Source organism: Aspergillus bombycis (assembly GCF_001792695.1).
Source record: "Aspergillus bombycis strain NRRL26010 chromosome Unknown contig00019, whole genome shotgun sequence".
Lineage (NCBI taxonomy): Eukaryota > Fungi > Ascomycota > Eurotiomycetes > Eurotiales > Aspergillaceae > Aspergillus > Aspergillus bombycis.
The window spans coordinates 344,480-370,084 of record NW_019170021.1 but is presented as its reverse complement, the minus strand read 5'-3'; the positions used below and the strand labels follow the sequence as shown (position 1 = coordinate 370,084).

At 50.9% G+C, this 25,605-nt stretch overlaps 7 protein-coding genes across 7 annotated transcripts; 3 read left to right on the top strand and 4 right to left on the bottom strand.

Annotated features, from left to right (window-relative positions):
• Positions 1-1,286: 1,286 nt before the first annotated feature.
• ABOM_002790 (uncharacterized protein) lies at positions 1,287-5,952 on the bottom strand (the record flags this gene model as incomplete). Its single annotated transcript, XM_022529920.1, has 12 exons — positions 1,287-1,782; positions 1,852-2,637; positions 2,703-2,753; positions 2,814-2,885; positions 2,938-3,061; positions 3,132-3,530; positions 3,709-3,784; positions 3,840-4,636; positions 4,700-4,933; positions 4,998-5,277; positions 5,357-5,464; positions 5,917-5,952. 12 exons carry the CDS (start codon positions 5,950-5,952, stop codon positions 1,287-1,289), a joined length of 3,459 nt encoding a protein of 1,152 aa, XP_022391657.1.
• Positions 5,953-7,865: 1,913 nt separating this feature from the next.
• On the bottom strand, positions 7,866-9,620 carry ABOM_002789 (glycoside hydrolase family 72 protein; the record flags this gene model as incomplete). The annotated part of the gene is made up of 4 exons (XM_022529919.1): positions 7,866-8,560; positions 8,614-9,375; positions 9,426-9,451; positions 9,508-9,620. The coding sequence occupies 4 exons, from the start codon at positions 9,618-9,620 to the stop codon at positions 7,866-7,868; spliced, it is 1,596 nt and encodes a 531-aa protein (XP_022391730.1).
• Positions 9,621-10,428: 808 nt separating this feature from the next.
• On the bottom strand, positions 10,429-10,839 carry ABOM_002788 (DUF2406 domain-containing protein; the record flags this gene model as incomplete). Its single annotated transcript, XM_022529918.1, has 3 exons — positions 10,429-10,538; positions 10,593-10,670; positions 10,728-10,839. 3 exons carry the CDS (start codon positions 10,837-10,839, stop codon positions 10,429-10,431), a joined length of 300 nt encoding a protein of 99 aa, XP_022391729.1.
• A 2,551-nt stretch (positions 10,840-13,390) lies between these two features.
• Positions 13,391-14,908, top strand: ABOM_002787 (MFS transporter; the record flags this gene model as incomplete). The annotated part of the gene is made up of 5 exons (XM_022529917.1): positions 13,391-13,579; positions 13,631-13,645; positions 13,701-14,102; positions 14,150-14,497; positions 14,549-14,908. 5 exons carry the CDS (start codon positions 13,391-13,393, stop codon positions 14,906-14,908), a joined length of 1,314 nt encoding a protein of 437 aa, XP_022391627.1.
• A 1,362-nt stretch (positions 14,909-16,270) lies between these two features.
• ABOM_002786 (Zn(II)2Cys6 transcription factor) lies at positions 16,271-17,847 on the bottom strand (the record flags this gene model as incomplete). Its single annotated transcript, XM_022529916.1, has 2 exons — positions 16,271-17,620; positions 17,791-17,847. 2 exons carry the CDS (start codon positions 17,845-17,847, stop codon positions 16,271-16,273), a joined length of 1,407 nt encoding a protein of 468 aa, XP_022391723.1.
• A 2,050-nt stretch (positions 17,848-19,897) lies between these two features.
• Positions 19,898-21,546, top strand: ABOM_002785 (methyltransferase LaeA-like protein; the record flags this gene model as incomplete). Its single annotated transcript, XM_022529915.1, has 9 exons — positions 19,898-20,080; positions 20,139-20,179; positions 20,230-20,283; positions 20,469-20,526; positions 20,583-20,701; positions 20,752-20,780; positions 20,830-20,860; positions 20,909-21,263; positions 21,313-21,546. 9 exons carry the CDS (start codon positions 19,898-19,900, stop codon positions 21,544-21,546), a joined length of 1,104 nt encoding a protein of 367 aa, XP_022391725.1.
• Positions 21,547-22,895: 1,349 nt separating this feature from the next.
• ABOM_002784 (uncharacterized protein) lies at positions 22,896-24,860 on the top strand (the record flags this gene model as incomplete). Its single annotated transcript, XM_022529914.1, has 2 exons — positions 22,896-23,062; positions 23,165-24,860. 2 exons carry the CDS (start codon positions 22,896-22,898, stop codon positions 24,858-24,860), a joined length of 1,863 nt encoding a protein of 620 aa, XP_022391724.1.
• Positions 24,861-25,605: the final 745 nt, after the last annotated feature.

Sequence of the window (25,605 nt, the reverse complement as noted above, 5' to 3'; positions counted from 1 at the left end):
ACTTCTTCCATTACTCTAGAATTGAGAACCTTCATATTCCAATATATATTCCACCGGAGTCATTCCTTGCTTCACAATGCCAAGATCCGAAACTATTGAAAAATTCACCGATACTCTTGAGGTACTGAGACATGCTGTTAAGGCGGCCAACCATCTTTTCGAGGCTGGTGAATGTGCCCATAAAGGCTACCGCAGCTGTCAGAATACCAAACGAAAATCTAGCCAACATGAGAAGCATAACGACGAGACACATGGGCGCGAATATAGATCATATAACCCTCGTCTCAAAAGATCCTACCTGCTCGTTCCATATAAAATGCATCAAGCAAGGCGCTATGATCGAAGAGAAGCAATGGATATCGTGCTTGGTGCACTTAAGGGACACACTGCACGCATGATAGATGGCAAGGAGGCCTTTAGTGTGAACCCTACTTCTTTGGATAGCGGCTACATTCTGATCGAAGCCGAAAGGGATGATACTGATGCTAGAAGTTCAAGATCGGTATGGGAGGATTTGAGCAAGGAAAGTCGTGGACATCTCAAATTTGAATTTCGCGAATTACGACGTGATCGAAGGGGATATTATTATTTTTACAAGCGGGCTAAGGATTTGCGAGCCCAGAAGGGGAGGAAGCACAATATCACTGAGGAACGTTGATGACTGGGCCAGATTCTTCCAATCCGCAGCCAGCTATGCATATTGCTTTGTTACTGTTTGAATGTATTGGTATGCACCAGGTTTGCCAACGTGCGAACCATGTGTCTACTTTGTTTACTTTGTGCGTGTGCTTAACACTCTTATCAAGGACTTGAGAAAGATGAGAGATCAAGAGGGCCACTAAGGTGAGGCAGACCAAAGCGCACAGCTATACTGCTGCTAGACTCTTACTTTGTGTCCTATGAACAGATTCTATGCAGGCATGCTTTCTTTGACAAATTGAAATCAATATAGCGTTAATGGTTTATCATTGAGTAGCGTTAAAGTAACTAAGGACAACCAAATAGAAAATACCCTATTAACCCACATGCACCCTATACAACCGTGCGAGCCGTGTATCTGCAGCCAGTAACTCCGCTGGAGGCCCAATCTCTACCAGCGCTCCGCCATCCAAAACCGCCACTCGATCGTAGGCCCTGATATGCGTCAACGTATGCATCACTGCCAGAACGGTGCATCCCCGGAACTCCGAGTCAATAATACTCTGTATGAGAGCCTCTGTCTCACTATCCAGACTACGCAACATATCAGCCAAGGTTCGCTTAAAACAGAACAACCCTCATCCCACTCACCTACTCGTCGCCTCATCCAGAACAAGAATACTGCAGTGCCGGCGCCGGACAATTGCCCGCGCAAAGCAGAACAATTGTTGCTGCCCTGCCGATAATGGCAAGGTATCCACAATCGTGTCCAGACCCCCTTGCGCATGCACCAGTTCCCACAGCCCTACTCGGTGCAACGCATCCACGAGTTCTGCCTCGGACTGTGCCTCGGAGTACAGATCGAGATTGAACCGCACACTTGTGCCTTTCAGGAGAAACGGGTCCTGCGGGACCACGTTGAGGCATCGGCGGAAAGCATCCGCCTCCTGCGCGGCGAATGCGCCAGCAGCAACAGCCACCTGGCCCTCTACTAGGATCTGGCCCTCAAGCACCTCAACCATGCGTAGTAAGGCCAGCAGCAGCGATGTCTTGCCGCTCCCTGATCGGCCACAGATAGCAACGTGCTCGCCTGGCTGAACTGAGAGGGTGATGGCTTTGAGGACTGCACCGGCAGTGGAAAGACTGACACATCCGTGCCAGCTACATTAGCGGGTTCATTGTTGATCACAACGGAATGAAAGGAACACATACCTGGAGGAACCCGGGGCTGTAAACCCCGCCACCACGCCCTCAAATTCCACAGCACCAGGCCGTGACCACGGAGCTATTGTTCCATCCGCAGTCTTCGGTTCCTGCTCTGCATCCTCGGTCTCCGTCTCCGTCACGAAGCGTCGCACGCGCGTCACGGCACCGACACTCGACTCTAGTCGGGTCCATGTGCGGATCAACCGGGTCAGCGTCTCGCCCAGGCCGGTGAGAATGACTAGCGCGACACCCACGCCGCCGACGCGGATGTCCAGCTGGCGGCGCCAGGCTATCACGGTCCCAACAAGAATTACCACTAGGGCGGCCATCAGGACGTTGAGCGCGAAGGTTAGCCAGTGTTGGATGCAGCTCTGTAGGTAGGCTGGTCGCTGCGAACAGTCCGCTAGGCGGGCGACACGGCGCTGGTAGTCATGGGTCCAGCCAAAGGCACGGATAGTGGTTCCCCCGGACCGGGATGTTGACTCGGTGGCGGTGAAATGGGTGTATAGTGGAGCTTTGGCTTCGATCATTAGGAGACGCATCTGTCGGGAAGTTTGGAGGTAGAAGCGCTGTAGCACGTAGAGCAGGGCAAAGACGATCGGGATGGCAATGGCAAGGGAGCGGGAGAAGATCGCTAAGATTATCACTTGGGCAAGGCAAGATATAGTCGCTTTGATGATCGTCAGTAGTCTAGAAAGGGACACATTGTTGGGAGAGGGTAGAATACTTGACGTGTAGTTCAGGGCGGTCGATGGGAGATCCATGTCTATGAGCTCCATGTCCTCGCTAAACCTAACTGCAGGTATGAACACTTCTCATGTTCACTGTATCGGGAGATGGTGAGCAGGGGAAATTACCTGTTGAGAAGTTCACCGTTATCGGTGCTTGTGAAGAAGCGAAACGGTGCCCTACATGTCGCGCTCAGCCATCAACATCTTCTTCATACTTGGAATGTAGGAATCACATACTTAAGGGTAGCGGCCAGCAGATCCAAATGAATGCTGGTTGCCGAGTTGCTCACGATAGAAACGAAAGCAACCCTGCCCGAGAATCAGCAACCACGACTCCCCGTAGGAAGCTGAAAGTACTCACCACGCAGCGAGACAAGCAGCAAGTGTCCCTAGAACCCCCATCGTGGCATAGACGCCCATGTACATACCTACCTTCTCATTTGGATGTGTTTCATTGGCCTCTGACCACCAACTAACCCATATCACTTTCAGGCGGATTAGTTCGTATGCCAAGTTGAGCGTATTCATTTGACAAGCACCGCGTCGCGCACTCACCTGAGAACTCGATAAAGAAGATCCATAGGACCATGAACAGAGTATAAAGCCCGACAGCCGCATAGCCCGAGCTGGTGAGATAATACCCATAAACTGACAGATCTCCATTCTTTCGCCTGAGGTCGGTTGGTGCGTTGCTCGTCGGATCTTCAATTAGGGCGGCATTCATATCGCCCTCCCTGGATATTGCGGAAGTCAGGCCAGCTGTGGGCGAAACCTCTTTCGCAGTCAACGCATTGTCTGTTTCAATTGGCATTTTGTCCCACGAGCCGGTCATGCAAAGACCAAGCTCTTTGACATAGCCCTTGTCTTTTTGAGCCAAAGAGGAAGGCTTCCCAGCGTCTACAACTCTACCTTCTTTAAGGACGATGATCTTGTCTGCCAGCATCATGATTCTAGCTACATTACCCCATTCCATATCAGTACAGGGGTATTCGAAAGCAAAATAATAGAAAGAAGAGGAATCACGCACAATTATTAGTAGTCAACACAACGGTAGTGTTACCATTGCGCAAAATCCCAGTGTCTCGTCCGAGCAGCCTGCGCGACACGCTTTGGGCCGTGTGCATGTCTATACCGCTAAACACATCATCCAGCAGCAAGATGCTTCGCTTGGAATAGACAGCCCGAGCCAAAGCCTTTGTGATCATAACCTGGTTAGCAAAGCGACTAATAAGCACCAAGAAGACTCCATTTCCAGCCACTCACGATCCGCTGTTTCTGTCCCCCGCTCAATTTCACGCCATCGCTTCCCACGCGAGTGAAATCCCCTTTCTCCAGCTGCGCTAGGTCGGTCTCCAGAGCACAAGCCGACAATACACAATGATACCACTTCAAATCCCACGGCGACGACCCTCGGATATTCTCGCGGATGGTGTGGTTCTCTAGCCACGGGTGTTGGGCACAGTAGGCCATGGCCTCGCGTGCTCGGGGATCTACCTTGTCCTGCCTCGGTGATCCATGCTCTAACGGAATATCAACCAGCTCCCCTAGTAGGGCGTGTAAGAGACTGGACTTCCCGCTTCCGACTGGTCCAACAATTGCGGTTATACTGCCCCGCTTGATGGTGATTTGGAGGTCATGGAGGACCGGGTCAGCGCTGGAGCGGTTCCAAGCAAACCCATGGCCATCCAGGCGAAGATCTGGGTGGACGACGGAATGAGAATGCAATCCGCCCTTTGGGAGAGTTCCCAGCGCCAGAGACTCAAGGGTTGTCTCTTGCTCTGAATTTGAACAAGGCGTCGGGGGCCCTTCGCCATCATTGGGGATATTTGTCGTCTGGGCAGAGTAATTGCAATATTCTTGAATGCGATCAAAATTACCAACACACTGGAATACCACCGGCATCGTTTGGATGAAAACGATCACTGGGGTCGTCAGCAAAGAGATCAATGACAGGGAGGTAAAGGCCTGCGCCAAAAGAAGGGTTTGGCTTTTCCAGAACACCGCGATGATGGTGTAAATGCCAAACGTCAATACAGGTGCCAGGTTGATCGGTGTCAAGGCTGCAGTAGGGGAGTTAGCCCTGGAAAATACGGTAAGGGTTGGTTCATAGCCCGGGGACTTACACAGTAACAGCATGGCGACGAGAAGCTTTCGGTATGAGCGCGAGGTCTCGATCTCCCGACTCCGAAAGCCTTGGATCACTGGCAGCAGGACTCCAGAAAGCCCCAACATCTTCACAGCTTTCATGTCGCCGAGCATAGCGGAGGTAACGCGAAGCCGTTCCTGGACCTTCTCAATCCATCTTCGTTGGGCGGTATTCATTGAAAACGACAACTTCGAACTGCCCGCCACAAATACTAATACACCTCTGTATCAGAACAAGAAGTAGTGTGTCTGTGAAAGACAATTGAAGAGACTCACGAAGTACCAGGATTACGGGGGCAATGCAGGCTACGGAGAGCTGCCGACCGAGTAGCCAGCACGCAATCCCAATTTCGACTAATGCGCCCCATGTTTCATGGAAGAGCTCCAGGCCATTCACTATGCGCTCCACATCCGTGCCCATCAGAGAAACGGCGGTGATGTCGCCTGAATCAGCCACTCGTGTTTGGAGAGTGTGATGATAAATGGTTGTGATCAGGGCACCTCGCACTCGCGTGGCGAATCTGAAATTCTGATACTGGTAGATTGAATTAGAGGCCTGTTGTGGTTAGCTATTTCTTTGGATATGGCTGTTAGCGCGGCATGCAACTGCCTTCAGGCTGGACAATCCCCCTTACTGCTATCCCGAGATACACGAGTGCCCAGGCACCAATGAGTCCTCTGTTCTCATCCGTACCGGGCTGTGACAGATCAATAGCTTGTAGCGTGGTGTTGATTAGGAAGGGCTGTGTGAAGGTGAACGCGATCACGCAAAGACGGGGTATAATGGGAGATAGAAATGATGCTAGGCTAGCATAAAAGCATGCACGAAGCAGGCTATGTGGCTCTTGGTGATTGTCTGGATCGCCCAAAGATATTAGCCTATACAGGTATGGAGTGTGCTGTATGGGCTTACATCTATTCCATGCTTTTATGAGCCTCTCATACATAGCCTGGCTTTCCAGCGTCGTGTCAAGCGGTGGCAGATCATCCAGCGTGAGGACCTGCGCATAGCCGGTTCGGAATGTGGAAGCCAGCCATGTAAAGCAAGTCCGGGGCCAGATTCCACTATGCTGCTCCGGGGAACCGGCTTTCAGTCTCTTTGCTTTTGTCTCCACCGACTCGAATGCCAGTGATACCAGAAACAAAGAAAGAACGATGCTCATAGCGCTGGCTGCTCTCACGTTGCCGACATTACGTGGTAGCAGCCAGAGTGTGCGCGTTCGAGCGGCATTGAGTAGAATTGAGACAGATAAAAATAAATTTAGGATTGTGGAGGGCCGTTGAGAGCGCTGGTGGCTGAGGAAGGATAGCACAACCGCTGCCAATGTCGCCATAGCGCCGAGCACATCGGCTGCAATAGATCCTTCTGTTTTGACGGCCTGGCTTCGAACCCGAAAGGCAAGAAATACCAATTGTGCTATGAATATCCCTGCCAGGGTCAACTGCACGGACAGTTCCATGTAAGTTTCAACATAGTGGTCCTACAGAGGTGTGGAGGGACACGGACCAGCTTGCTGCGCAGGAGCGTAGCATTCAGGCGGTATAGGACGGGTTTCCGTAGTAGTAGAGCGATATGCATACATGAAAGGAGGACAAAAAGACCGGCTGGCAAGCATGCGAGAAACAGATCTTCAAATGCAATGGTGAAATCAAAGGATCGACAATCTGCGTTGACCCGAGGCCCAAAGGACCGGTCACTCCCTGTTGAACAGACCATTCCGTGGTGTGTGAGTGCTTGGGACCTTTTATGCTTTCAGTCGGTGACAGAGCAGAATAAATATGTCGTGCGTGCGACACGTACTGATTGATGCCTAGAGATAATATAGATCATGGCGAATGGTTCGAGCCTATGGCGACAGTTTTTAGCGTCCTTTACGCATGCATGCTTGATGTTAGCCGGGCCTTAGCGATAAATAATGTAAATAACCCTGGTATAGTAGCAGCTTCTCATTTGTTAGACAGATTAAACCCTGCCTACTTGCACAATGAATCCCCTTTAGATATACAAGGGAAAGAAATAATAACAGTGAGTATCTAACACGGTAGCACCTGAATGGCGTCCACTGTTCAGTAGGCGACTTACCTAGACTAGAGTACATATAATTTTATCTCGGCTCCTTCCCCTGTGATCACAATCGATAGCACAGATATGGCTTGCAGTAAGCTAGTATCCGATCGCACACAGATACTTCTCGTTGTGGCTGATAATGCAATAGGACATCATTAGGGTATGGTCCTCTTAGGCCATTTATGCATTATTTACTTACCAGGATTAAGGATGTCCGACGGAGGAGCGAGGACGTGCACAGCCTACCACTCCGGTAGACTATAATGCTTAGTATTATACTACTTTTCCAAGGATTAGACTAGCCAAGGATTAACGTTCTAATTCATATCCCACCCACCGCAGTAAGCTACTAGGTAATATATAAGTTTTGCGGTTCCTAAGAAAACCTTCGAACTTCCAAGCATCTTATCCTCCGGTTACCATTACCGATCATAAAAGGGTTTAATGCAATAATCTAGATATATCTAGACCCCCAAAAGGAACATCTATTCTAGAAAAAAAAAAAAGGATTCCCGCAATATTTGTCTCTCTGATGAGGGAGGGATGTATAGATAGGATCATTAGATGGTATAGAAGAAGCTAAATACAATAGCTCTTTATTTGGAATTATCTAAAATAAATAGGAGAATACTTTTATAATACGAGAGCACTCCTATCTAACTACTCAGTACATCATAGCCGAAGTACATGAAAATCTTGAGCTGTGGTTATAGGTTGATCATATCTTATCCGCATGCTCATATACAAGGTGATTACCTCCCCATATCGCACCTTGCGTGAGTCTATTTGACTCTTGACTATGCTGGTGCCCCACTCAGATATTAAACAAACAATCTATATGCTCTCCTGTTTTCGTTGCTCATCATAGTGATCATACTTGAGGGGTACGGTGCGGTCATTCGGACGCTCTCAGCGCTGTGTTGGATATCAATAAATACAGCGATACTTTTATGTATACCAGAGATCGCAGAATTCCTAGATACGTCCACTAGAATGTAAACGATCTATTATACAAGAAAAACTAAGGAGCGACTAAAGTGAGTGTAAAATCGAATCCACATATCTATCCAACCAATCTACAGCATAATCATAAAGAATGCAGCGCACAGAGCAGTCACAATGTACGCGCCCAGCTGAACAGATCCAACAACCACCATAGTGCTACCGGTGGTAGGGGCCAAACCAGACGAGGTGGAAGAAGAGGCAGACGAGCCCGAGGTACCAGTGGGCTGGGAAGTGACAGTACCAGTACCGGCAGTACCAGCCTGGCTCATCAAGCTGGAGCAAGTGCCGGTGGCCTTAGTGGTCGAAGTCACGGTAGCCGAGCCACCGAAGCTACAAGCCGATGCGGCAGAGTTCTGCTCGGTGTAGTACTTGTTGAGGAGGAAGTTGAGCTGCTGCTTGGGGCTGCACATGCCGTAGGCGCCGTAGACTCCGGTGGTGCCATTGCGGGACACTCCCGTGCATGTAGTGTACCCGCAGACCAGAGAGAACAGGTCGGCATAGTCATCACTAGAAACGGAGTCCTTCACGACACAAGCGGCGGCGTCAGACATGCAGTCACACAGGTTCTCGTTCGGGGTAGGAGGCAAGGGGGTCTGGGTGGCTCTCCAGGCACTGTTGACCGTGGGGCAGCTCTGCAGGGCAGTGTTGGTAGGGGTATAGGAGGCCTTGTTCACACCAGAGGGGGTGGCGCTGGCGATGTGCTTCGAGTAGGAGGTGAAGTCGGCAAGCTTGCTGACGCTGGTGCTGTCGACGATGGAAACGAGACCTATTCAGACGGAGTTAGCGACCCTGAGCTTGGTTCTGGTTGGAAAAGCTTACCGTAATTGTTGGTTTCTTGGAAGTACATGTAAACAATACCACCGGACCACACGCCATTCATCTTGTCACCAAACAGGGCATCGACTTCGGTGAACTGACGGGGCTGGACCTCGTTACATCCATACTCAGCGAAGAAGACGGGGACAGAGTAGTTGGCGAACTCTTCTGTGCGGTCCTTGTAGCCAGAGGCCGAGTACGATGAGTCACCGCACCAGGAGTAGATGTTATAACCCCAGAAGTCGATGCTGTCCTCTTCGCTTTCACAGTTGAAATAGTTGGCCATGTGCACACGGATAGTAGAGTCATCATTGGTCGCGTATCCAACACCCATGGTGCGGTAGCCCTTCTCCTTGATATAGGATTTCATGTCACGAACAGCCGCCTTGACAAACGCGCTAGCATCCGTCGTGGCGACGGTGTTGGAGACTTCGTTACCCGCAAAGAAACCCAGGGTGTTGTTATACTGAGCCATCTCGTCGATGACCGCTGTGTAGCGAGAGTAAAGAGTAGTTTCCCAGGTGGGATCGCTCCGGTCGATGGACTGGGTGGGATCGGACAGGTCTGAGACCACGTAGATGCCTGCATCGGCCAGCAACTGCATGCATACGGTGTGGTTGGCAGTCGGGTCGATGGCATAGACCCGAATGGTGTTGGTGTTCAGTTCCTGCATAATGGGCACGTCACGCTTGCAAGCAGTAGCATCGGCCAAGGGATCCTTGTAGCTGCTGGAGCCATTGGTGGTGCCGTTGCTGGAGTAGTCCTCTGCGAGGGTTAGTCGCCGGTAGTGCAAAGAAAGCTTCCGAGAGACCTACGTTGATAGGCAACACCACGCATGTAGCTGACATGGTTAGCTGAGAATATAAGATGGACCCAGGGTGAAGGCCGGAGACTTACAACTGGGTATTGTTACTGGAGTAGAAGAATTTAGAACCCTTAATGATGATGGGGTCGACATCGGCCACAGCGGTGCCCAACAGGGCCGCTCCCACTGCCCAGGAAAGCTTCATCGTAGTGTAGAACCGGACAAGAGTTTATATTAGGCCAAGTAATGAGACAAGGATGGTATATAGCGAACGTCAGGAAGGTATAGATACGAAAAGAGAGACTGGCAACAACAACGCTTCAAACAGTCAGGAAAGAAAAGGACAGCTGCCCCTGTTAAATTCTCGCCGCAGACTCTGCAATCTGGTATTAATAGCAACGTCTCATTATGCTTTATCCGCCGTCGACAAACCAGGAGGACCTGCCCCGCTATACAGCATCGAACGCGTCAGCCACGGCGTCGCTTTGAATTGTATAGTTCGGTCTATACCTCAAAAGCTTAGCTCGCCATTAACGTCGTGGACATGGAGCACCGGATCTTCACCGTCGCTCGTAGATTGGACAGAGCGACGGAGTGGGACGACGATGCTAACTGCCGGCGCATCACTAGATAGTGCGGATGTGGATGCCGAGTGGGTTGGCCTTATCTCCGAGCAGAGAATTTAAATTCTTACCCGTCGGATTTCATGCCCTGTGGAGATCGTCTGAATCCCCAAAACATGCTTTCGAGTGAGCTTCAATGGCTGCCTAGAATCATTTAATTAGTCTTTAATACTTTAAGTCGATGAAGCACAAGACCCATTGGTCCGATGTTTCAGATCCTCAGTCACTAGAAAGAATATAATATTCACACGGCCCCAGTCATAATATACATACTCAGACAATCGCTCAATTAACCATTCCCATCAGATCATAAAAAAGAATAAAAATAAAAATAAAAAAAACCCAAGCTATTCCCAAAAGAACACCATATCCCAGTCCCAGTTTCACTTATCACATGGCATTCTCTCGTCGACGAGCTTCAATGGCCGCCTCAAAGCCACGGATGGTATCGAGTGGTCGTTCCAGTCGGGGGCGAGTCGGGTTGGAGCGATCCGGGTCGGCTAGAGAGCGAGGTTAGCCATGGAACAAGGATTAGGGCTGCCGCGCATACGTACCGATAATATCGCCTTTCGCATCGCGATGCTGCATGGATCGCAAAGAGAATAAGGATGTACCACCGATGGCATTGGCAACTAACTGAGGTTAGCCGCGAGTTCGCCACAACACATTGGGGCAAATCATGTACATACTCGGCTGGTCTTCTCTGAGGGCGGCATTGGGGTCGGCTTTACTAGAGAGGGATTTCTTGTAACTGTGGGAGGAGACCGATTCGGTCCGTTCACTTGCAGCGCTGGATGCCATGGTGTGTGACTTGACAAGTACTCGATGGAAATTTTTAACTCTTGGAGTAGAGTGAGTGAAAGGTATGCAGGTATGTTCAGACTTATATAGATAAATCGATCGGCCGTGTGGGGATTCAGGAAGTTATCGGATGTACTCTAAGAGTCGCAGCCAAGTGTCTTCACTGACAGTTCCAAATCTAATGATGGATTGAGTTCCGTCTAGACCCCTGACAGTCCTTTGGGTCGCTTAAATCGGCCGTGCCCTTTTTTCGCTTTCTTTTTTATTTCTTTATTTGGCGTATTTGGATTATTTTAGAACCAAAATCACGCAACGGCCACCAATGGCGATCGTTGCTAAAGTGCGCTGGTTTTTGTGACACTGTGACGCGGCCGTATCGGGTCATTCATGACGTTTTGTCCCCCATTTGTTCCGTCCACCTCGGTGTTCATTGGCTTGCAGCAAGCCAAGCTTTGACTAATGCAGCAAACCCAAGGCTTGGCTCTGACTAATAGCCAATCACAGTGGAATTTCCCTCGTTCAGAAAAATGGGCCACGCAAGCACGGGGTCATGGCTGTGGCGATGCCCTCACATTTCCTAGGCATCCACATTCACTATTGGTCGTTGCTGTTCCGTACCTGGCAAACAGACCATTCTGGACTACAGGGATTTTCCCAGGATTCTCCCGTCTTCCAGCGATAGTCCCTCGGTTTTCCCTTACTAATGCAGTGATTCCAGTGCAGGCTTACCACATCCGGGACATCGCTTCGTCAACCATTACATCAATGATCAACGGGTACCTGACATGGAACCTTCAACGTACTTCCTGTACATAGTACTGGTAATGATACTATGTACACTAAGGACCTGTCAGGGGAGCCGAGTCGAATCCATTCCTGAGAGGCTGGTTGAGAGAACGCCCTGTGTAACATGTGATCTTCCTTGCACCTGACTGGCCGGCACGCGTCCGCTTCCGGCATCCTCGGCCTCCGTTCACCAAGAGTCCAAGACATTCCACGGTCTGGTCTTTTTGTCTTAGTCAACGGCATCCTGAGGACCTCCGAAACTCTCGACATGCATATTCATTGCACTAGTTCGCTACTACCATGCACATGATGGCACCACCGCTAGTACAAATTATCATCGGCCTCGGTGAATCATACCGCAGTATCGAAGTCGCCCGCCCGAACGCAGGAAGAAACCATCAAACACGATCGCCACTTTTGCCAGGCTGAGTGAGACCCACCATTTTCCAAGGTGACCAACCCGTTCAATGTCAGAGTAAGACCTAACAGTTGAACAGCCTGCTCTAATGAGACTTGGCCCACGTGAGATCGTGCCGTCCCTGACAGAAAATGTATCGATAAACTAACTCATGTACAAGTGGATCCACCGCAGCCACAGCAATGGTGATATATTATCCCCCGGCTGGCCCGAGCCATCCTTCTATCCCCGAGCTCGTCTGCTATTTTTGACATCTGGGAAGATTCCTCATCCACGTTGCCGGATCGATGAAGCAGGCCGCACTCGAGGCAGGATCGACATCAATCACTATTGGGCGACTGAATCTACAAGGTACTCCTCGTGTACACCCAACACAACATGGGAGAAATCGGAAACACTCAATAAGCTGAACTTCACGAGAGAACTTGGAGTCACTATCAAAATCTGCCGTTTTCTTGTCCATGACTCTACCCTGGCCTTGAAAGGAACGCCTTGGCACCCCCTGAGGGGTGAAACCGATTACGCGTTGCTCTGATATTATAAAGGGACTATGGGACGTCAGTCAACACCAAGGTTGTAACACAAATTCCTGTCGGGCACCTTCAGCGGGAAAATGAGGAGCCGTCGACCGTCGATGCCCGTTGACACCTCCGGACGAGTTGCTCCGTAGATCGGCTTGTCTATTCGAGATACTGAAGACATGGCTGTCGGCTTTAGCACTTTGAATGGTGAAGGAATCCTGCACCCGAGGCTCGCCATTGCGACTTCAACAAGTGCGAGAACGTCCGCCCTCATACTCACCACACTGGAATGTCCGACTTTGTAAATGACTTGCGCAATACTCCGTATACCAATCTCCGATGCGTTAGATGATGGCTCTGTAGGACTAGCAACCTTGAATCCTGATTTTCTGCGTTACGAAGGCCCCAGACCACACGAGAAATAGATTATTAACCTCCAGGTGCCAAGACTAAGTTGCCAGGTCAACATACATCTCATTCGAGCCGCAACAGACGTCGTATCTCCATTTATTATCAGTTATTCCCGTCAGTGCCGAAGGACTACCGCCCAGGCGAACGCACCTCAAGCGCTGTATCTTCCTGAACCTTTGAAAAACCACTGCTTCGGTCAAGCATAGGCATAGTTGCACGGTTTCTCCCGATGGATCCCCGAATTTTAGCCGATTTTGACGTCATGATCGAAAGGTCGAGTTGTTCATCTTGGCACTTGGCCGGTGCGGGGAGAGACGATCTAGTCCTTACCACGATAGAGATGCATATCGCTCTTCATCGGAACCAATTGACAACTGATCACCTTGTCTCACGGTTGGATTCATAGTCCAACAAGATGGCAACAATGGATAACCTCTTTTCTAACAATCGCGAAGAACAAACGTCGTTTCAGATGTCAACGCAGGAGCCACCCCAGGTATTTCATCAAGCGGAACGATGGAACCATCCTCGGTCCAACATACTTAAAACATTGGCCACTTACTGGAGCTTCCTGGTTATGGGCATGAACGACGCTGCATATGGCGTGAGCGATTTCATAACTTTCAATATAATTGATCTCTGCTAACATTAATAGCCGTTGATACCTTACGTCAGTCTCCCCACATACGAGGTGGACGTCTTTGAGCAATGCTAAAAACATACAGCTTGAATCTCACTACAATTTATCCTACACGGTGGTGTCACTTGTATTCTTCTCACCACTTGGTGGATATACTCTGGCTGCTTGCCTAAACAATAGAATTCACGCCAAGCTTGGCCGTCGTGGCGTTGCATGGTTGGCTCCTGGGTGCCATATCATTGCGTATATAATCAACTGTTTGCATCCTCCATATCCGGTCTTGGTTGTGTCATTCATCTTTGCAGGCTTCGGCAATGGGCTGGGCGATGCCGCGTGGAATGCGTGGCTTGGGAATATGGTCAATGCAAACCAGCTCCTTGGACTACTACATGGTTTCTATGGTGCTGGCGGAGTATTAAGTCCTTTGATAGCCACTTCCTTGATTACTAAAGCCCATCGGGAATGGTATTACTTCTATTATATCATGGTATGCTGAGACCTAACTAACGGCCAGTCGAGCGCTAATAATCATAGATTGGCTGCGCGGCGCTCGAACTTGCTTTCCTTCTCACCGTTTTCTGGGATTCCCCCGGTACCCCTATCGGGGACGCTCGCGCCGGTGAAAGCAACGGTGGCCTCCGTCAAGTTCTCTTTAAGAAAACGTATGCCCGGGTAACTTGGCTGTGTGCCTTTTTCCTTCTCGGTTATGTAGGAATTGAAGTTGCACTCGGTGGATGGATCGTAACATTTATGATGCAAATCCGCAACGGAGAAGCATTTGCCAGCGGTATGACGGCTACTGGATTTTGGCTAGGGCTGACCGTAGGCCGGGTGGTACTGGGCTTCGTGACGCCGCGAATAGGGGAGAAGGTCTCTATCGTAGTACGTCACATGTCTCACCTACCGTCACATCGCAGCTAACTAAATTGACAGGTATACTCTTTACTGGCTATTGGGTTGGGCCTCATTCTCTGGCTTGTGCCTAATTTTTATGCTTCGGCGGTGGCAGTCTCCCTCCAAGGCTTTTTTCTTGGCCCCTTTTTCCCTGCTGTCGTGGTCGTAGCTACCAAGCTTCTCCCTAAGTCGCAGCATGTCAGCGCCATTGGGTTTGCGGCTGCTTTTGGAGGAGGAGGTGCAGCTGTCCTACCTTTCGTAGTCGGTGCCATTGCACAGGCACGAGGAGTCGAGGTTCTCCAACCTTTCATCATTGGCTTGTCCGGTGGGATCCTCTTGCTGTGGTTGGGACTGCCGCGGATGCCAAAGAAGGGAGAAGAAAGCCGCCCCAGTGTTTGACGATTGCCTGTCTGGAACACTGCCATCTGGCTATGGGAATTCCCGCTGCAGCTGGGGTTAGTGTACATATGCAGACCAACTGGGTAAATGGCCCAGTCAGTTAACTATCGTTTCCATGTCTCACATAGTGAGAAAGTCTCCACAATCTCTCGATCTCCCATATCGATTCAGTTTCATTGGCACATCTGGGCATTCGCCCTGTAGTCCTGATGGTCCTGTACCTCCGACCGCCATTACACGCATCTCTCTATCCACTGCAAGTGACCCGATTTTAGGTCCCAGATGGCTGCTTGGTAGGTTGACAGTGGTTGACACGGCCCACCTCTCAACGAAGCCAATCCTTGCCGCGGAGGTGATGAAAGCCTGCAGGGAAGTCTTGTCTTGCTCTCGCAAAACACCATTGGCCATCGAAATGCCCCTTTCCTCGGCAACAAAAGTACGTGTAGCGCCACCCTCCCAGATCAAACGCTGCCACCTGCACTCCGAGCTACGTTCAGCAATCTTTCTGCTGCCACCCGCTTCAGTGACGTCTCTATAAACTCTCTGGCATCGGCCCTGGGTTCCATTCCCATTGGTCGGGTTAATGTCAATACGAGGCAGTCCCTATCGGCTATGGTAAATATACTAATTTTGGGCCGGTTTCCTACCAGACTGAGTTTGCCTCCCTATTATTTCGATGTGTTGTGTTTTGGTAGGGATCCTTCCCCATACGTAGGGGGCTAGATGGCGCTGCCAAGAATATATAACTTTCAGTCGCTTGCCGAGGATCAACCTACAAAAACGAGCTACAACTTCTTACCTCGCCTATTTTCTTATTTTTCTATTGTTTTTCTATTAATTTAGATTGAAAGGTACACATCATATCACATAAAACAGAACTGCCAGGTATTCGTGTATTTTCTCCGGGCTGAAATTGCCAAGGAAATGTTGTGGATGTGCCTCCAAACCATTCAGCGCCACGTATGCAAGGATGTCCGATTGTGCAATGAGCTATGGCATATATGACCAGATGCATATGTAACTGATTTCCATCGCGACCAACTTTACATACGGTGCCTAATTTAGTGTTCACGCTCGGTTATGATGAACGCGATTCGGTTGAGGACATTTATGCCTTGGCTAACGCGACCGAGACACGGAATACCAACCCCGGGCATCGGTTCGATATCCTCGACCTGTCCCGCATTCCAGGTTGTGGGGACAACGTGGCATCGTGTGCATTCATGTTTAGTTGAACGAAAACAAAGGAGAGCCAGGCTGACAGACCCGATTCACTTGGTGAGAAAACAACATGTTCGATCCAGGTCGATATGGCCATGCACACAGCCGGCGACCTGGTTCAAATGACGAGAGAAGAGTTCGTCATGTCTTGAGCGCAAGAGTCCCCATGGACAATGCAAGCTGATCAAGCCAATCGAGGGATTTCGCCTCGTTCGAGCTGGTGCTCTCATCGCTCACGGACAATGTCTCTTCTGGGGCTGGTCGATACGTGACTGTGTTCCAAGGACCCTGAGGGGGGTTCTTCTCGGAACCCAGCATCCGGATTTCGCTAGCAGCAAGAAGCACGAGAAGCTGGTCAAGGAGTGCCAACGCCGACTCTATACCCCGCAACGTACTATGCGCAATGGTGTGCACAAACTGCTTTGGGATAGGCCCGTCGAGAGGATATCTCTTCTGCACCGTCTGACTGTTCATCTGAAGTTCCAGCAGCGCAGCCAACCGCCGTTGCAAACCCCGCAAGAGGTCTCGGCTGCAACGAATCTCCGTGGCGAGGGACTCACTCGACGACTTAGACGCTTTCCCAGCAATCATCTCCCGTGTGCGCACCAGGTATCCCGGACAGAGTAAAACCTCCCCGAACGCCTTCTCCGTCATTTCACCCAGTTGACTGCCCTTCCCGTCGCGTTCCTCCGCTAGTAACGCCTCCCGATTCATCGTCCGCCACTCCTCGCCCTCCAGAAAGCATGGCTCCTGGCAAGTGAAGGCCTCGGCTACTAAAAACGCGCGGTACGTGGTGTACATGGTACGCCCGAAGCCTGAGCGATGGGCATCCGGACCACGCAACCGGAACAATGCCCCGATTCCGCGCGAATGCACCAGCCATGAATTCGCTCCTACACCGTCCAGAACCTCGTATACGCCGAGTGCTATCGCGGCCGCTAGGGTGCTATCCGATTTGACGCGAGCGGGATCTCGAATGGATTGGGCTAGACACCGCAACGCCCTGTTATACATGTGTCGACTCGCCTGGAGCTGGTCATGGTCGTGATGTCGTCGCGCCAAGAACCAGGTGTTCAGACAGCGGATGCCCCAATTGACGGAGCTCGGCTGCGTGGCAGAATGATGTCGGACAAAGTCGACCCAAGTGAGATCGACGCGGGCAGAAAAGGCGGCGTACAAGTTCGGGAAGGTAGCGTAGACGACATCCGAGAAGACCTCTTTCAGCTGTGTATCCAGCGCGGTCGCCGTTAAGGTCGGGGCGAAGCATTGGTCGATTGGAGGCCGGGCGACCACGAGGGCCTGTTGCTGGTGGTGGTATTGGTATTCCTTTGGCGTCGGTTTAGATGGACGTGCGTCGTCGGAGTCGGAAGTGCGGGTGGGTTTAACGATGGCCGGGGCGGTTTTATGGTAGAATTGGAATCTCTTTTGGTAGCCAGGGCAGGGGATTTTGCGCTTTTGACAGCGTAGACATTCTGGACGGGTTTGATCGCACTATTTTTTCCATTAGGATGGGCATTTTCCGCTTCGATATGTTATTCTTGTTCTTTTGGGTGTGAACTTTTGTCAAAGTCTTAAATTTTTTTTTATCCTTTAATATTTTTCTTTTTTTTGTTCTTGAGTGGAAACATGGCCGAGGCAGATTTTAACATTGGAGCACCCACTTTGACCCGCCGCTGGAGACAGGCGCGACAGCCAGTGCTGCGCGGTACGCCAACCATTCTTCGCTACTGATTGTGAGGAGGGAGGCATGAGATGAATACGAAGATCGTGAGGAACCGAGACGGAGTGATAGGCTTGTTGAGGTGCACAAGCCCTTGCACCGTGAGAGAAACGGGGAACATCCGACGAGCGGCCCCCCTTCATCCGATAACCCTCGTATATCGGAAGGTATTAAAGCACGCCAAGAGACGGCGCCCCTCCCCGCCACGGGATCAGGAGATGGATATGCACTTTATGCACGAATCCTAGAAGGAACACACTAAGATTTGTGAGAGAAGGCGTTAGCCCGCCACTACGGAGTACGGAGTACGTACGACGTGACCGCCGGATGTTAGCCCTAATCAGGATCTAGTCGATGGTGTACCACCAGTCGAGTCAGTAAGTAGGACAAGACCGTTATCTAGCCGCAGGATGAGATGGAATCGGTTCTGTCCCCAGCGTCTTATCAAACTTTAAAACATCAGAGCGACGGTCGTGAACATCAGGACGAGAGAGTTAACTTCGTAAGTCGACTGGACGAACTTCCGATCTCCCGTGCGGTTTAAACTTGGGTCCCAGACTCGACGAACCACGGAACGCCGAGCAGTAATCAAAATTTCGCAAAGATACCAGGTCGCACTAGCGAAAGACAAGGGCCTGATTGGCTGTCCGGGTGTCGTGTACTTTGGCATCGTGCGGCAGCTGCGAAGGGCCTTCCTTCGCGCTCATAGCTTGTTCTAGACTGCTGAAGCTGCTTACTCCGGAAACGCAGCGTGCTCGGTTCGTGCTGTGTACAAACAGGGTTTAGAGTCGCATTGCCATCACACCAACGGCTCTTGCCTGTTTAAGGCCGTGATGCATCGATCCGTTAGAGGGGGGGATTGTGGAGCCAACAAGGGTCGATAAATAACTTCGCCGTGTCCTCCGTCCAAGATTCGTGCATCGAGAATGTAGCCCCCCACCGCCACATGGAATCAGTAGAAACGGCTCACTCCGATCCCTACAGATGCTCGGGACTCTTTTCCATGGCTTTTTCGGGGACCACATGAGCCTGAAGAATTGAGACCACAGTGACGTGGCGTGATTGGAATTGCTGACAGCGGATAGTGGAGGTGCTGCCGACGCCGGGAGGCAATTTTTCTCTGGGAGGGAGGAGAGTACTCGAAGTACCTAATGTCTACAATGCGATAATCATCCCTAGCGAATCTTGGTCAATCGACGTGCGACCTCTCGTTTTCTTGCTACCCAACTCGACGTGGCGAAACGGGTGCCTTTGTCTCGATACAAAGAATTGGGGGGTTGCGGCTATGCCCTAGTCGAGGGGGCCGAAGAAAAAAAAAATAAAAGTAAAAAACAAAAGGACAAAATGCCTGAACACAGAAAAATGGCAAAAAAAAAAAAAGACCCAGCCAGTGGATCCACTGGACCTCCAACCATTGAACCAACCAGTTAACCGATCACTGAGACGGTCACTAATGCCAACTAATAAGCGGCTAACGCTGCTGGCCTCCCAAAGGAGCCACCAGACCTCCTCCTCGATCGACGGTCGCGGCACATTGGTGGTGCATCCGTGCAAATGCGAACTAACGAGTGACGGGCGTAAGAAGATGATGATGGCATGGATTGAAGAATAGCCAGGAGCCGAACGGGACTTGTGTCCTTTGCCAGTCGCAAAACTTGGCCAGCTCTTTGAGACACCGCAAATCTCTCAACGGCGGTCCCGCTATGCAGCCTGTTGACGAGTCCGATTGAAGACTCGCTATCGTTGGGGACCACAATTCCTCATTCTTCAGGACCTTTTTCCTCTCCTTTCCTGCCGGCTTTTCCTTTTTTTTAAAAAAATTATTTTTCCTGTTTTCTTTTATTTAATCCTTTCTTTTTACCGCTATTAATTCTATTACTATTGCTCGTATAATTACCTCGTAGTGGTATTGATTTTTTTTGGGGTTTCTCCTGGTTCCATTCCCCGGATTAATCTGGATGCTATTTCTCCCATTTCACAATCACCCACTCTTTCCTTCTCTCTAAAGTTATCCTCGTATTACTGCTGTCCCCAATTCTTGGGAAAGAATGGAATCCCGTAGCGAACCACCGCAAAAACGCCCCCGGGAGGAAACTCCACCGGAGAGCCCACCACAAGCAGTTGAACCTGAACCTCAACCTCAACCTCAAGCGGAACCAGAGCAAGCACCGCAAGAAGAACCGCAACCAGAAATACCACAGGGGCATGTTCAGGGCATCATCGAACCTGATGTTAGTTCATTCCGATCTTGGTAGCCGGGGGGGAGATTCAGCTAACCAGACTTCCTAGAACTTCTCAGATGCCGACGGTGATTCCTTATATGCGGGATCGTAAGTGGCGAAGTCCCGTTTCGCCTAAATTGACTGGCTGACAATTGTAGACTGGGAGATGCCAGTTATACCACCAGTATTACTTCAAGTGCTATGAACTATCAGTATGTAACAGGTCATATTTCTGTGGGGACGTTGCTAACAGCACAGATATGAGGTATTTCTTGGCTCAACTACGGTATTGTGGCGCTTACTAAGTATCTATCGTAACGATAGAATGGTCGCAGATATCATTCGTATCATGAGGGTGAATACATTCTGGTGGGTATTCCGTTGCCTTCTCTCGGAGTTCTACTAACTTCGACAGCCCAATGATGAACAAGAACAAGATCGTCTGGACTTGGTTGGTTGAGCCTCGTGGCAGCATCAGTGAACGATCGAATGGCCAAACTAACCGCAACAGAGCCACCACATCTATCGGATGATCCTGAAAGGAGAGCTGCATGCGGCCCCTATCAAGAACCCCGCTCGGGTCCTGGATATTGGTACCGGAACTGGCATCTGGGCCATCGACTTTGCAGAGTAAGTCCGGCCGGCCAGGAGAGTCATTGGCCAGAGACTGACGAGACCAGCGAACATCCCGAATCAGAAGTGATCGTAGGTATTTCGTTCTGCCTACAAAAGAACACAGGATTGACTGGTCGGCTTAGGGAACGATCTCAGTCCTATTCAACCGTCATGGTATGGCCGATGCGTCCTGGTCGTTCGAACACATTACTAATTGATTAGGATTCCTCCCAACCTCCGCTTCGAGGTGGATGACTTCGAAGCGCCCTGGTCGTACAGCCAGCCCTTCGACTACATCCACGGCCGTGAGTTGGAAGGCTTCATCCGCGATCACGACCACCTGTTCGAACAGGCCCTGGCCAATCTGAAGCCCGGCGGATGGATGGAAATTGCCTCGATCGAAGTCAACTGCTTCTCCGACGACGACACACATCTCAAAGCAACATCGATGATGGACGGGGTCAAGCACATGCACTTGAGTGCCAAGAAGTTCGGCAAGGATTTCGACACTGTGAAGAATTGGAAAACGCAGATGGAAAACGCCGGCTTCGTCAACGTTCGCGACGACGTTTACAAGGTACGCACTGATTCCCTCCCCCAGGCACAGGAAATACTAACGGCCACAGCTGCCCCAAAGCCCCTGGCCCAAAGACCCCAAGCTCAAAGAGCTCGGCCGCTACCACCAGGTCAACATGATCGAGGCCATGCCGCCCTACTGCTATGCGCTGTTTACACGGATGCTTGGTTGGCACCGGATCGAGATCGAGGCGCTGGTGGCAGGGATGCGGAGGGAATTGCGTGATACGTCGCTCCATTTGTACTCGCGACTGCACATCGTTTATGGGCAGAGGGCGCTCTGAACGCCTTGTGATGATCGGTCAATAATGAATTTGCATCTACGCATTGGGTTGTCAAGTATTCTGAGCGAATTATTGCATGTGTCCTGCTGTGGCGCATAGGACGTTGGTTTCTATACGAATTTCTTTCTTTCTTTCTTTCTTTCTTTTTTTTTGATATTTCATTATCTATTCTCCATCTAAGCTGACTGTTGTGTATCCACGATTGTGAAGTGTATCCCAGACGGTGTCCCTTGCACATTTTACTAGTATCAGTTTCATGACAAGCTACTGAGCCGTCTTGGCAATCTTCTACCATGTTATCAATCTGGATAAACTTCCATGGTCCGGAATCTAGTGTCGGGCTCTAGGAGATCCGTGTTTCCGACTTGAGCTATCAGGAAGCTTCCTTTGTGTGTTCAAAATCCCTGAAGTACTCCCGTACTCGATATAGGATCCAAGTTGGCAGGTTTGGCGGGTCGTACAGCGTCCACGCTATACCCTGTCTGTGTACCATTGCCGACAGTTTCATTGTCACCTCGAGTGTGTTACGTTTCCATTTCCTTTGCACGGGACGGCGGCTTGTATCAACAATGGAGGCCCCACTGAAGCCGATCAAACCCCCTGTCGGGTGGGATTTGACGTAGCACCATGCGTGTCCAAGATCCCCGATCCTACTATGTGCATTGTCTCTTCTCTCAGCGACGTAGGTCTCAAACAATCTGTGCGTTTCTTGGCTGGCTGGCATTGTAGAGCTACTGTCAGCGCCTGAAACAGACCCCACTCTTGATTCTCCTGGTGTTGTATCGGGCTTTGTAACTGGGGACGCCCTGCGACGGGTTGGCCAACACCTTTACGGCGGTAGGCTCTACAGGGACGCATCTCCTGTTAGACGTCACTGTGGATGGATATCGAGATAAGGGACATCCCAGATTAGCGTCCCGGTTAAGGCCTCGGGGCGGGAATTTTTACTCTACCTCCATGCTTATACTAGTTAATAGTTAAATCAGGACTGGTGCATATGGACCCGGAAGATATACTCCCGAACCCGTTTCTACGGACCGTTAGTTTGTTATATATATAGTTTGTACGACCCAACTTCTACAAATGAGAACAACGCGACCTGTTGCCAATCATGGTTAGGGCTGATGCCTCGCTCATCTTCTCTCCTGGAAGATGTATGTAACTGCAACCCTATACTAGACTCACTCTGTCGCCTCGTCTCCCATGGTGATGCCCCAAATAGGCAGTATGACGTAGCCTGCGATCACGTGAGATAAGACGTCGATCATCGTGCGCCTCGTACTCTCGCCAGGACCAGTATTCCTACCATAGACGCCTTATAGAGCCCTGATTTCTCGTTGTATCGGAAAATGCCGACCCCAGGGAAACGGAAGCGGGCAAGTAAACCGAAAGTGCGGACGGGCTGCATCACCTGCAAGTTAGTGTCACTGGTTATTGGAACCACATCCCGAGCGGAGGAAAGCTCAGACCAGGAGATAACCGGTGCTAAAACCGTCTGCGACGCAGGATCCGGAAAGTGAAGTGTGATGAAGGCAAGCCCGCCTGCAGTCGGTATGGCTCACACAGCAGAGGGCCGTGAGACTATGGATGGGGCCGTGGACTGACAAATCGGTCTCAGGTGCATCAGTACCGGACGAAAATGCGACGGCTATGCCTCGCAGACGACGCCATACCAGATCTCGCAGCCGCTGCTGACCGTCACGGCTGCCAAGTCGAGCACGGAGTCACGCGCGCTGGAATTTTTCTTTCACAAGTCGTCCTCCCAGCTGGCCGGGTTCTTTGAAGGCTCGTTCTGGAAGGTCTCTGTCCTCCAACTCAGTCTTGTGGAACCCGCCATTCGCCAAGCCATCGCTGCAATAGGCTCGTTGCATGAGCACAAAGGAGGCTCTAAACTGCTCCCCTCGTTTAATACCGCCGGTGGCGATCCGCATCCGGCCCTCCAGCTGTATACCCGGGCGATTCGCTCGACGATCGAGAAAAGCGCCGCCGATACAGGCGCGATCCCCGTGGTTGTGGTGGCGAGCATTCTGTTCACGGCCTTTGAGTTTCTGCGCGGGAACGCGTCCGCCGCAGCGTCGCATATCTCGAACGGTATTAACCTGCTGTGGGCATGGCGCGAGAAGACCGGTAGTCGGCCGAAGGTGCCGTGGGGCCAGGGATATGCCTCGTTCCAGTCGCACTTTGTGGAAACCGAATTGGCCCCGATCCTGAGTCTCTTTAATCTGAACAGTTCCGAGTTCCATCCTGGCACGCGCCGAAAGGTCCTGCTGAACCCGGTGGAGACCGGACTGCTCATTCTAACGGACAGATTCGAAAGCCTCCGCGAAGTCAGGGTGGCGATGGTGGACTTGGTCACCGCCACTGCGGCGGTATTCCAACTACTGGATCGGAACTTACAGTTAGGAAAGCTACCCGATGCTGGATTGCTAACGATCATCAGCGGACTTCGGCAAACGCGCGACCGCTGGAAAACGAACTTCGATGATCTTGTTCGGCGGCAGGGCTCAACGTGGAACAAGAACGAACAGGATGCGGCCGAAGTCCTCCGTCTGATGTGGTACTCGACCGTGATGGGAACGACGACGTACCGCGTGGGCTGCGAATGCGCCTGGGACGAGCACCGGGCGGACTTCGAGGAGATTGTCCGCATCGGCGAGAAGATCGTGTCGGACCCCGATCGCTACCCCGATGAGCTGTCAAAAACACTCTGTCTCGATTTCGGTTTGTTATACCCCCTCCACGCTGTGGCTTGGAAGTGCCGCTGGCCGCGCCTCCGTCGCAAGGGATTAGATCTGCTGCGGCGGATGCCGAGAAAAGAATGGTGGTATGAAGTTAGCCACTACCACGTGGTCTTTACACAAATCATGGAGTTCGAAGAAGCATGTCTGGATCCGCACGGGGTCGTTACCCCCGAGGATGCAGCCATCATCCCCGAGCGTGTCCGCGTGCATGATTTCTATACCGAACAGACACCCACGGAGGCCAACGGATATACTCTCTATAAATTGACCATGCTGACCAAGCCGGATGGTCTGGACGGAGGGTGGCATTCCACAACAGAAGACCTGTGGTTGCCAACGCCGCCCCAGGACAGCGACACGGTTTCACCCTTCAACCTGTTTTGCTGCAAGGACTGGGCGAAGGCCGAGATGTCCAACGCGCAGACGGTGAACATGGTGACAAATGCTGTGCTGGGACCTGAAGCGTCACCGCGAACACGACCTGACGATTCCTTCAACGGGAAACGCTCAATCCTTATGGCACCGATCTTAAAACCTACCTCCGCGACCGGGTGGCTTGCCCGCACCCGATAGGACGATGCACATGAGCAAGAGGGGACACAATCTTGCTCTTTGTCCGGAATAATTGTGCCTAGTGTTAGAGCCTGACTACCTATGATGTCAAAGCATGACTGCCTGATAATCCCGGGTCTGATTGCGAGTCATGAGTGTTTCCACGCACGAGAATGACTCGTCGCAGACCGCACCCGGGTTTGATTATCTCCCCTCAACTATATAATTTATAGAATAGATCAATACTAATTGAAACGCATGGTTCGATGAGAATGGGGAATACAATGAAGTTTGCGATCTCTAGTGACTGGATGCTCTTTACACCTACAGCTCGGTATAGGGTTGATCCCTTGTGAAGTAGCCTCAGGCGCTCAGGCTTCAGCGGAAGCCGCCGGAGTCTAGCCCTGAGGACTGGGGAAACACCATATTTTGTTGAATTTTTAACATCCTACTCATGATCTAGGAATAATGCTATAAATAACCATGAGATACGCTAGTTAGTTAAGTCATCTCCATTTATAAGCTCAGGAATGGATGCCTCGGCAAGGTCCACTATTCCACACCCACGCTAAAGTATAACTTTTGTTTTTAAGGATGACCAAGAATTATGGCATCCTCACTAGACTGCGTTTCAACGGATTGTCCACCAAGCGATGACACATCGTTACCTAAGGATGGTTAAGCATAGATGACTTTTATTAAGTTACATACACTCTATCGTCGAGGCCCCAGAGCCAATCGGTCTCGAACAAGACTAGTGAAATTC